This window comes from Gymnodraco acuticeps, unplaced genomic scaffold (assembly GCF_902827175.1).
Source record: "Gymnodraco acuticeps unplaced genomic scaffold, fGymAcu1.1, whole genome shotgun sequence".
Lineage (NCBI taxonomy): Eukaryota > Metazoa > Chordata > Actinopteri > Perciformes > Bathydraconidae > Gymnodraco > Gymnodraco acuticeps.
In genome coordinates, this window is record NW_022990441.1 from 4,436,358 (window position 1) to 4,449,095 (window position 12,738).

General features: G+C 42.6%; 1 protein-coding gene across 4 annotated transcripts in view; it reads left to right on the top strand.

The window, feature by feature from the left end:
- Window positions 1–5,417, top strand: part of sik2b (salt-inducible kinase 2b) — a 49,738-nt gene extending 44,321 nt beyond the window's left edge. For 2 of the 4 annotated variants that reach the window (XM_034225453.1, XM_034225454.1), the window contains exons 12-15: window positions 906–1,063; window positions 2,653–2,760; window positions 3,003–3,088; window positions 4,000–5,417. In XM_034225453.1, coding sequence (XP_034081344.1) covers window positions 906–1,063; window positions 2,653–2,760; window positions 3,003–3,088; window positions 4,000–4,612 — 965 coding nt within the window. In that variant the 3' untranslated portion in view covers window positions 4,613–5,417. The remainder of the gene's footprint in view (window positions 1–905; window positions 1,064–2,652; window positions 2,761–3,002; window positions 3,089–3,999) is intronic. The other 2 variants (XM_034225455.1, XM_034225456.1) reach the window with 2 other exon arrangements.
- The last annotated feature ends 7,321 nt before the right edge of the window (window positions 5,418–12,738 follow it).

Here is a 12,738-nt window from a genome sequence, read left to right on the forward strand (position 1 = left end):
TTTCAAATGTACTGTATTCTTCGTAGATTTTTTTTAAGTATATTAAATAAATAAATGCTCTTAAAATCTGACAGTTAACAAAATGTTTAGGCCTGAAGATTGCAGCTAGAAACTGTAGCTCATATAATGAAAATCCTACCTACCCTAAAATCACGTTTAAAAAATCATAAAAAGCATAATATATAATATGTCAAAAAGGAACACAAAATAAATGGTGTCATATTTATAAAGTAATAGTAAAGTTTGTCAAAAAAAATATGAAGAAATGTCATGGTATAAATTGTCAAGAAAGCCATAGAACAAATTATTGAAATGTCATTAAAATAAGGTATAGTATAATATGTCATTAAAATTGTAATTGAAAGTCATAGCTCTTTGTTGGGTCAAAAAAGTTAAATATATGCGATAAAAAGTAATGGTGTAATGTGTCATAAATTGACAGCCGCCAAAGTGCGCCCCCAGGTTCTATTTGTAGTTATTTAAATATTTATATTTTCTATAATCTTCTTTGGAGGGTGTTGATGCAGTGCACTCTTTTGCGTCAGACTGCTGACTCTGGTTTTAAATAACTCCCACCATCACAGTGAGTCAGGTCCTATCGTTCACAGCCACAGCTCGTCACCACTGGATGGGTCTTATCAGAGCTACTTGCTGTTGAACACACACACACACACAGTCACATGTGTACACACAAACACATACCCACAGTAGCTCATGACGCACATCCAGCCTCACTGTCAGAGGGGGGGGGATGAAAAGTGCTAACCATTCAGCCGCTCTGCTAACGTCACTGAGGATTGAGCCAGACTTGTTGCTTTTGACATCCTGTAAAGAAGAGAGAAATGCTTCTATGGATGTATTCTGAATACTGATTATGTATTGTGGCGAATTGTTTATGCTTTCAGGTCTCGTTGCGTTTCGGCAGCACCTACAGAACTTGGCCAGGACCAAAGGTATCCTGGAGCTGAACAAAGTCCAGATGCTGGTGGAGCAGATGGGCTCCGGGGAAGGGGCCGCCATGGGCCCCCTGGGACCACAGCACCACTTGCACAACCTCCTGGAGGTCAGTGCTACAGCATAATCACACAAATACATTCTTCATTAAAAATGTCCTCTAACCCAGGGGTTCCCAACCTTTATTGTGCCAAGGACGGCAGATCCATCAAAAAAAAAATCGCGGACCAGTTGTCAATTTTAACTGATTTTAATATTTACTCAACAACAGCAGGTAGCAACAGAGGCTAATTGTATGTAACAGCCTGAACAAATACTAGAACAAGATGCATCCAAAACATATTAACAACGTTTAACAAATAACCAGTGTCGTTTTTTGGTTTTTCGGAAAACGGAAAACCAAAAAGCCGACGTTATTCAGTTTTTAAACCAAAACGGGAAAACAGATAAATCAACGTTTTGGTTTGTTTGTATGATTTACGGATAATCCAGTGAATGCTGGGAAAACGAGGTGTTGTGTGGTGTGTGTGTGTGTGTGTGTGTGTGTGGTGTGTGTGTGTGTGTGTGTGTGTGTGTGTGTGTGTGTGTGTGTGTGTGTGTGTGTGTGTGTGTGTGTGTGTGTGTGTGTGTGTGTGTGTGTGTGTGTGTGTGTGTGTGTGTGTGTGTGTGATGTGTGTGTGTGTGTGTGTGTGTGTGTGTGTGTGTGTGTGTGTGTGTGTGTGTGTGTTGTGTGTGTGTGTGTGTGTGTGTGTGTGTGTGGTGTGTGTGTGTGTGTGTGTGTGTGTGTGTGTGTGTGTTGTGTGTGTGTGTGTGTGTGTGTGTGTGTGTGTGTGTGGTGTGATGTGGTGTGTGTGGTGTGTGTGTGTGTGTGTGTGTGGTGTGTGTGTGTGTGTGTGTGTGTGTGTGTGTGTGTGCTTGTGTGTGTGTGTGTGTGTGTGTGTGTGTGTGTGTGTGGTGTGTGTGTGTGTGTGTGTGTGTGTACCCCGGGGGTTGGGCACCCCTGCTACCCACCCTGTTCTCCAGCCTCAGTCCGTCTACTACCCTCACCTCGTGTTGCCCAGAAGAAAAGAACAGGCACCCAGGCTGTTGTGTAACCCCCGGAGAGGCAGCCAACTGTGGCTTGTTTACTGTCTCCAGTTCCCCTGGAGCCTAGGCCAAAGTGAATGCATCCATTGTTGAAGTCACTCAGACTTACCCATAGTAGTGACTGGCACTCAATGGGCCCAAGCTGCAATCACACACAAAGATGGGCACACATATACACAAAATGATACAGACACACTGCAAGGGGAAACCATTTTGAGGAAAGATCTGCAGGCTTTCCGGTTAAGAAAACCCAAATAAAATCTATTTTAAATACAGACAAGATCTAGTTGTTTTCCTTTTATCCATCTCTCATGATTTAATAGCACAGCTCTTTGTTGGTTATGATGCTGGGGCTCCATCATCCTTTTAATTTGCTTTCATTTCATTTAACTGCTGTGTAATCGCTGTGGTACATGCCATTTAGAGAAAGGCATCTGACTGATCAGCCACCACACAGGCATTTGTGCAGGCAGCATCAATAATCCAGTTAGACCACACCGTGAAGCCCCCAGACCCCGACACAGCTTTATGAGCCCACAGGGATACGTGTGTCCAGAGTAAGTGCATATACATGAACAGCCCTTTTCTAATGCTCTATGTTTCTGATTGAAGGGCGAGGCATCCAAGCAGCAGGAGGGCCTAGCTTTATACCAAGGTGGTCCGCCTCTCCTGTCCCGCAGACAGAGTTTAGAGACACAATACCTCACTCATAGACTCCAGGTACAGTCTAACACCAATGACACTCACTCTTAATGACTATACAGTTTATACCTGATACGGACCTGTGTTCCTCCTTCAAGGTCAAATGTCTGCTTAGTAATACGTTAAGTGATATTGTTTGGACATTTAAGGATTATCAGATCTGCTATGATGCAACAGTAATGAAATGGCTTGTAGCCATTGTTACCATGGTGATTACCCTGAACACAATTATCAGTCCCAATCTCTCTTCTGCCCCAAAGGCCAACGTCTTGGCTAACAGTCCTGCTAGCTGCCAACATTTCTGTCAGGACACTCGAACTTTAGAGCAACAGCTGCAGGAACACAGGTAACTCTCACTGAAAATACACTTTATTGCTTAGATTATTTATCTATTATTTATTTGTTTTTCATTTCATTCAATACTTTCACTGCTTTTTCTCTTGTGTTCTTTTAGCTATAGTGACCTTTCACTGCTGGGACATTTTATTTGGAGTAAAAAGCCTTTGTTTGAATTTAAATGAATCCAATTTAGAAAGATTAGTTATAAGATAAAAAGAGATAAAGGATTAATCCCCATAGCGAAATGTAGGCATCAACAGGAATGAAAGTGAAACACAGGATAGGATAGGTCAGAGTTCACACGACGAAAATAAGAATAGAAAATACAGAATGTTAGAAAAAGTATACATTGAAATAACAATAGGATAAGGTTAAACTGTTTATACATGAACAGATACATGTATACATGTATACATCTCTATGTGCCAGTGCAAGGTAGGTACATATTGTCATCACACCAGGAATAAAACCAGGTGTCATAGCAACAATTAGACAGAAATTATATTTTGTTTCACATCAGTCTTTTATTTCATTTCTGCTGATTTATATTAAAAAGGGGGTTATTTGTTTATGTTTTGACTTAGTTATAGTCACAGTTTGTGGTAGTCAACATTTTCATTATTAAAAAAAGATGTACTCATTCACGCTTTTCTTCATTTTTCTCGATGGATATAAACCAGTAGGAAACTATCTCTGTGCGAAGAAGTTGCCCCAATTCTCCCATCTACTAAGCTCTGATTGGTCGACAATTTCTTCAACAATAAATGATCACGAAACAGATTAGTGATGTTGACAGCAACTTGGTGGTGTGGGACCAGGCTTATTATTATGTCCACGTATGCGAAACATGCAGAAATATCCAGTTTTTGCCAGCTGTTTGTTATTCCTCATGTGTTGATCAAAGTGATTTTCTCTAAGTGGGGTGTGCTGCCCTCCCCACAGACTGCACCAGAAGAGGATGTACCTGCAGCAGTCCCAGGGCCTGGGGCTGCCGGTCTACTTCAACCAGATGCAGATAGCTGAAGGATCCTACCCGCCAAGGGGCCCTGGCCTGGACCCTGCGGGGTCTCAGGGCCCCCCCATGTCAGCCCCCCAGCAGCAGGTCAGTCCTCATCCCTCGCCCCCCTTCAGCCACCCCCACAGCATGAGCTCCCTGATGGAGCCGGGCCAGGGCCTGGTTTATGATCCTTACATGAGCCACCTCCACTACACCCAACAGCTCCCCCCTGGAGCCCACCTCCACCACCAGCTCCACCATCCCCTCCCTCACGATGCCTCTGCCAGCGGCCTGGGCTTCAGCTACCCTGCAGGCTGTGAGCAGCACGGCCTGGGACCTTCTTTTGAGGGGCTTCACCCAGACCAGTCCCAGTACCTGCTGGACCCTGCTCTGTTGCCCCTGCATGCCTCAGGAGACGCTGAGGCCGGGGGTCTGGGGGGTCCCGGCCACATGGAGGGCCTGGGTCTGCAGGGCCTGGACAGTGAAATGATGGAGACCGTGGACTCCCAGCACGGCTTTGTACTGGTCAACTAACGCCAGCTGAAGGTTAACAGAAAGCAGTATTAAGCAAACCCTTACAGCACGAAGAGCAGAGAGAATGGAGATATAAGTGGAGGCCATATGCGTAGCAACAGGGAAGGAAAAGTGTCAATTTTTGTATGATTTAATACAAACTTCATTTCCTAGTGGTGATGAACGTCAGACAACCTTTTCTGCCACGCCCCCCCTTAGCATATCTTCCTTTCTCCCTCTATTCCTCTGCTCCCTTCAGCTCTGTGAGGCAGGTCCGATATCTGGCACCATGAGAGCTTTGCCGTGCCCGTGAAGACTGCGTCGTGCAGCCGAGTGACGCCGCACATCCTGCCAGAGCGCCGCATTTCTCCTAGAAATGTTTTGGAAGTGAACTCATTTAGGACTGACTGTCAAACAACCATAAGGACAATGGCTGGCAGTGCTTTTGTATTTAAATAGGACACCACCAACAGTAGACTGATTCTATAAAGACTTCTGTGGATTTCTTTTTTTCTAAAAAACAACTGAACAACAGAAAATAGCCCTCATTTATCACGGTACCACGAATATTGCCGCAAATTCAAGTGGTTTTTTTCTCCATTTTATACAAATGATTTTACAAACTAATGTGAGTGCAAGGCTAATGTCATGGCCGTATTCAAGCTTTCAACACTAACGTATACATTACTACTCCTAACAATCATCAGGTAACTCTTTTGTCATTTGCTTAAACAAATACCTTAATCATGCAGAAGAAGCATCAGGTTCGCACCATGTTAAGCTTTTGCTATAAACAGCGCTAAATTCTGAAACTAGTGAGTGAAAATAATAGATACCGCACAATTCTGTTGCCTCAGACTTTGTGTAGGCGTCGGACATAAATAATATTTGTTGGTTTTCTTTGTGTTTTTATAAATTGTAACTACTGATCCTGAGTTATTTCCTACACTACTGAACTGCTTTTCCCCCCACCTGTACATTCAATTGCGCACGCCTGCCAGGTCTCATGGGAATGAAATGGCCACACGGTGCATACACCAGTTGAATTGTGGGTCATGCGTTTGCCTGATAAATGAGGGCTGATGTAATTAACATGTTTGGTTGAGAAGTAGCGTTGTTTTAGACAGTCCATATTATTCTATTTTTGTGGCAATACTGAAGCAATATTAATCCTTAATGTTGAGGGATTATGAATGGAAGCCTCACCTGTACAGCCAACTCTAATTGGTTCCTGGGGACCTCTGAGTCATCAGCAGTGACATCACTTGAGCCGATGATGTAACCAGGAGATAATCCCCCCCCCCACTCTCCCCTCAACCTGGAAGTGTGTGTGTGTGTGTGTGTGTGTGTGTGTGTGTGTGTGTGTGTGTGTGTGGTGTGTGTGTGTGTGTGTGTGTGGTGTGTGTGTGTGTGTGTGTGTGTGTGTGTGTGTGTGTGTGTGTGTGTGTGTGTGTGTGTGTGTGTGTGTGTGTGTGTGTGTGTGTGTGTGTGTGTGTGTGTGTGTGTGTGTGTGTGTGTGTGTGTGTTGTGTGGGTGTGGGTGTGGGTGTGGGTGTGGGTGTGGGTGTGTGTGTGTGTGTCAGAGTGATTATGATTGTTTGCACAATTCTTCAGATGTTCTGCCTCCATCACATCATTTCTTGGAAAAAGACAAACACTGTATTTACGTCTCCGTTTACAAACAACACAAACTGTGCTTTTCCACTCAGTGCACAGTCGTAGCTTTTAGATGAATTCTGGTTTACATCCTCCATGCTCCAGTCATGCCTCTGTGGTGTTTTAACAATGAATCATGTTTATTATAATGACGCGTTGAAGATCCCCTGCATTAGATTTCATGAAAGAATGTTTTCCTCTCTGACATTGAGGCCGCTGTGAGACAAAGACCGGCCGAACATCTGTCACCTGACACTGGATTTAGACTACCGGCTCACCGCCGCTCTCTGACTGACAGCGAAACATGAGAGATTTTTTTTACAGAACATATACTGTGTTCAATCTACTTGAAGCGCACAGATGTATCTTCTCTGACAGATGATGATTTCTTCTTAAAAACAAATGCTTTTCCTTGGAATAACAGGATAGTCAGCGTCAGAGGGTTGGGATGAGATTATTGGACTGCGACCATCTGCCAGACGGCCCGACCTTCAGCGGTTGTGGGTTAAACTGTTCAAGTGTTTTTGTCAGATTGGCCTTCAAAACACGACTGTTGCTCTCAGCCTGTAGACTAGACTACAGATAAGTGAGAGTTCACAACCAGAGTGTGAAGAGTTTGCCTCTGAGCCTCCAATAGTTAACAGTCTTAAATGATGGCTAGGAAATGTGGACCAACTGTGGTTGCAGTCCTGTGTGTGACTTAAAGGAAAAATCCACCCTAAAATGCTTTCAACACTGTCTCACAACTAATTAACCTAGCAACCAATGATCACATGTTCTGTTGACTTTGTATGTATCAATTAGGTTTATAAAATGTCAACATTAAAAAGAAAAACCCCTTGTTCTTATTTCTCAGGGCTCAAATTAACATATTCAGTTTGATCTGACCAACGAAGGAACAATATGGTAGTTAAATTACTTCATGACTACCTATATTAGCTCTACTGCATTTCTTCTTCAGTGGTGTACTTTTTAAATCCTCTCTATAATTGATTGATCCATCACATTGAGATTTAGTAAGTCACCATTTAGCCATGACATTTAAAAGTTAAGAGGGCATAGATACTCATCACCCAAGGACAATGGCCTTGACAGACCAGAGTGCGCTGCAGTCATGCTGAAAAACAGGTCTTGTGGTTTCGTTAATAGTTCCACCCTAAAATGTACAAATACAAAATGCTCATTCGGACATACACCCATATTTAATGACAGGAATAAGCTCACACCCAGTTTGGTCATGTTAGAAAGGGAAGGAACTCAAATACAACGGGGTTTACAGAACACAACACTAATACTGTCGATACATGGCAGTGTAAAAGTATCAAAGGGTGGATTTTGCCTTTAAGTGAATGTGATTGTTTGCTTTCATTTTGTCAATGGTCAGGCTAGAACAGCTACAAGATGATCTGTGGAAGTTGAAAATTGGAGCACTTTGACAACAAGGGGAAGAAGAGATGTAGCCAGAGAGGAGGAGGAGGAGGGAAAGGTTTGTTTTGCTCTGCTGTTTCCTGGCAGGTCAAACCAACCCTAATCTGTAGGAAACCCCTTTCTCGTGTCTCTCTTCCTCACCAATAATGGACACAAAACACATTTCTTTCAAAGAAAGACCAGACACAGTCAAACTTTACCTGATTGTTTATTTTAATCCAAGAAAGAGAAACATTTGTCAGTTTACGGCGAGTGATCTTTGTATAAATTAGTGGTGTAGTGAGTGACTCATCGGTGCACCAAGGTGAATTTTGTGTTGAACGTGAAAAGTGTTCAGTGTGCCTTTTTACTTTTTTGTATTTTTAATCTGAATTAAGATTTTGAATAGCACCATTATTTCTGGTTGGACCCTTTTTCTCATTTATTTTCTCATTACTTTTTTTGTTTTTCTTCCCAAAAATAAGTAGAGCCAGGTTTTACAAAGGTACAAAACCAAAGTCCCTCTGTACGAAGTTTCCCTGTACGACCCACCGTGTGGAGTTTTGGAGCTTCTTTTGTCTGCTTCTCTACCGTGCTTTTTTTCTTGTTGGTCAATCAGTGTATGCCATTTAAAAGTATTATAGCAATATTTCTCTAGTTGAAGAATAAAGTCATGAAGATTCTAGTGGACGTGTTTCCAAGTATCATCATTTCACCTCCAGCTGATGAAACAAAAACACCAATCTATCGATAAAAAAACTATTTTATATTTACATTCTTTGATGTTGACCATACATAAGCTAACTTGCTGTTGAGATTAAAAAAAGGTTTATTGAACATAACATTTTTGTCTTTTTTTATTTGTGTGTTGGGATAATACTCAGCTGTTTGTGGTCCTCTTGGTTATTGAAGTGTTTCCTCCCACACACACTCTGCTACCTTCCCCACAAAAGGACATTTTCCTGTAACTACATACTGCAGCTGTGTGATTGCACCCCAGGGTGTCATGGTGTAGGCGTGGGTTAATGACCTGGAAAAATTCACACCAAGTGCTCCACATAAACTGTTGAGTCACAGCTGAACCTGAAGTCTTTGCAACCAGAAGCTCCCGAGGCCGACAAACTATAGGAGCTGCAGAACACGACTCGTCATTTAAATATATGTATTCTCTAAAGCTTGACTTTAACTGCAAACAAATATTTTTAGTGACAGGGTTAATGTGATCACAGTCCTGCTCACAGATGGGTTATATATCTCCAGTGAAGTACAGGAGATGACAGATGTGTAGTTCTCCGATCACAACAAAATAATCAGTTATCAAGAGGTTAATAGATTATAAATGTTCACACGTCAGTGGATGACAGCGTACCTGGAATGAATCACCCGAGGCAGAAGGCTCTACCCAGCTGTTCTGACTTTCAGGTGAGGAGACAAAAGAGCAGCAATGAGTGTCAATCAACTCGGCATCACCATCAAGAGGAACATTCCGGTGTTTCCAGAGCTGACCTGCTGAACAATTCACAGCAGCACTTTCACAGAAGTACAAAAGTCCTTCCACCGAAACCAAAAGCAAATAATAATAATAAGAAGACATCTCAGAGACAGAGAATCAATCTATCTTTTAAAGTGTATTTATATAGCCCAATATCACACATTTTACATTTGTCTCAGTGGACTTTAGAGTTTGTTAAGAATATGAATATGACACCCTCTGTCCTTGGACCCTCACATTGGACAAGGAAAAACTCCTATGGAACCCTGCAGTTAATGGGGGTGAAAATTGAAGAAACCTTGGGGAGAGCAACAGAGGATGGACTGACATGCAATATATGTGGTATGTCAATTAAAAAGATAATACATTTGCAACATAGGTAGTCCAAATGCTTGAAAATGCGTGTGTCTATAATAATAATAAGATTAATTCAGGTGGATTTCAACAATCCTTTGGGAGCCTTCAGGGACAAAAGCTATCAAAAACTAAACTGGCTGCTCTTTTTTTTTACAAGTTGGTCACACCGAACGAACCCTTTAAAACTCCATGATGTATCTAGACTGAAACACACCTTTCATCTTAAAGGCATCTTCCAGACAACTAAGCACACATCCCTGTTGTACAGTTAGCTGTGAGCCTCTGTAGCATTTTGCAGGCTTTTATACGGAGTGTTTACAGACAGGAAGAGGGACTGAATAATTAATCTCCTCTGATAAGCACCGGGGGCTGAGATCTCTGGTCTGACACCACCTCCATGGCAACTGCCTGTCAATGTTTATCAAACTACATGAAACTCAAACACGTTTTTTTCTGATAGTAAAGTGCAGCTGGAGGAGGCCTGTCCTCAGCCGAGCTCTGATTGGTTGACCTCAGCTTCACATCTGTGAAGAAGGCTGCCACTGGGAATACATTCAGAGTAGAATACTGCTGCTACAAAATGAAAGCATGCCTCTATGTTGTTTAGAGCAGAGGTGTGTCCCTGTTGTGTGGAAAGGATCATGAAGAGGGACGTTCAATCCAATCAACCCACACACAGGACAGCTAATCCACTACCAGAGTAGCTAAGGGAAGGGGCTTCATGGAAACCAGGGTCTCATTTCTTTTCCTGTGATCAGACCATGTGCATACTGATAATCTGAAACATGGGATGGGTCACACTCATACTGATCAGATTTCAGTCAACTAAGCCTCACATTTAGCATCTGTTGCTTTTAATGCAAAGTGATTTTGACACTGAACAGGGCTGTGAGACTGGCTTTAAATTAAACAAAATGGGATCAATCCATTATCCCATTTAAAAAAAAAATCTCCTTCCTGCTCAACACCACCTGCTCTAGAAAGAAACACCACCAGATAAAAGGTGAAGGCTATTGGCACACTGCCATTCTATATTTGATAAGTATAACCTTGTAGAAAATGTCCCTTTCAGACAGCAGCGATTTCCATAGAAGTATAGTTATTTATAGTCGGTCTATGTATTCCGTGGCATTGTCTGCCATTGAGACCTTCAGTCTGTCAGAGACACTCTTAGGGGAAGAGACAGCCGTAATCTTCTTTTTCTTCAATAAAATATCAGAATATCCGAGTCCTATTCACTCATCAGGCCAAAGTATAGTGTAATGACATCAATGGTTGCTATGACAACATGAGGAGGGTGGATGACAACATCCTACTGCGTCTTTTTTAGAGCAGGAGATCACAGCACTGTTCAGGATTAGAGCTGCACAGAAAATTAATTAATTCATGTAAAAAGAAAAAAAGGCTTGGAGACAAACACATAAGCTCTCAGTGAAGAAGGAAACACACTGCAATGCGATGCACAAAAACATTTAAAAAACGCTCTGCTTGGCCTGTTTTCTTATATAAATGCAGGTGTTCCTTGAAGGTCGTACAGCAGTCATAAGCGTGTGTCCCCCATTACTCAGCTTCAGTCCTGAGTCTCTGAACACATGCAGCCGGCAGATGGACAGAGTCTGAAATCCCAGTACAGATGACCCAGAAGTGCCTGAAAAAAAACTCCTTCAGGCTCGAGGCTAGATGTTACAGCCGAGCCAAGAGTCACACGCTCTTTCTTGAGCTATCCTTGGTCTGATATTATCTGGAGTCGTACATTTGTGCGGTTTATAAACCCCTGCTGCATCGCTGAAGGATGACAGAATAAAGAGAGGGGGGAGCTGAAGTGATAAGGTGTCTTAAGGAAAATGTGTCTGCCAGCGCTCTGCTTACCCCGACTGATGTTTGTCATTTGTCACAGTGAGAGCATCTGACCTCACTGTGTGTGTGTGTGTGTGTGCGCGCGCACGCGTACCATGCTGTGTGGGGGCTTTGCTTGACTCCTTTCATTATGACACAGTCCTGGGAGGCAGCTGCATTGACGTCAGGGCTCTGGCTGCTGAAAATCCCCCCCAAATAACGGGAAGGAAATAGAAAGAAATAGGTTGCTGCCGTTTCATTACGGCCTTGTGAACCCAAGTAGATTTAGGCGGGTGGGGTGGGGGGCCTCGCCCTCAACTAATCGTGTTTTAATGAAGATTTACATTTGAAGGAAAAATTACAGTAAAACATCTTTGTTATATTTTTCTTGTGAAAAAAGTGAAAAGTATGTTTTGGTTATGTGTCTCTGAGGTCAACCATCCATCCTCCTCCCACCTCATGTATGGCAATGGCTCTCAAGGTGGTCTCGCTGTAGCAGAATGTGCTGACACAGCAGCTGCCCCCCCCACCTGTGAATTACATGTATATTGCAGAATAAATGCTTAATGTGCGCTGGTGCTGAGGTTTATACAGTCAAAGGGCTGGGAGGACACATGGCTCCAAGGAGGGCTGACGGGATTTGAGGAGATGAAAAAAAGTAAGGTTCTCATAAAGATCTCTGTCATGTGATTTATTACCTTTATCTTCTGTTAATTACACATTTGGAATTAACGGAACAATGTCTGCTGCAGGTAGTAGAGCGTACATACACCCAACTTCACATGTTTGAGAAGTACAAATCTTTCTCAGCCCAGCCCTTATTTCACGGCGCTCCTCTCCCCAGCAGTAGTCGGGGTGAGGGCAGGGTTCAGCTGCAGACCCTGCCCCGCTCTGCAGGGTCCCTGCGGCCTGAAACAGACCTGCGCTTTCATCTCCACAGCAGACGCCCACTCAGTCAGAGCTGACCAAATAACAGACCAGAAACGTGCAATTAATCCCACATTTTCTTGCGTCATTCACGGACTCAGAAGCTATACTCCTCACTTTGAAGGGATATGTTACAAAGCCAACAGACTACTTACCACTTTGGAACTTCACGTTTTACACCACAAAAGGCAGAGGAGATAATTAGGACATTTTAATAGTGAATTACTTTGATACTTGACGGTCTACTGAGACTAAAATGGTTTATTTTATTTATTATTTTAAATTGCATGAACATGTTTTGGAAAGCACATCACAAACGCAGGTATAGAGAAATGTCTGCAGGAGAACGGTGACTTGGTATTTCACAGGAAGGAAATGACACAACCGAAGCTTAACTGGAATTGCTTGAAAAAATTAGCAAATAAAACAATTTAGTCTTTTCACATAATGATCAAGTCAAATGTTATTGTCAG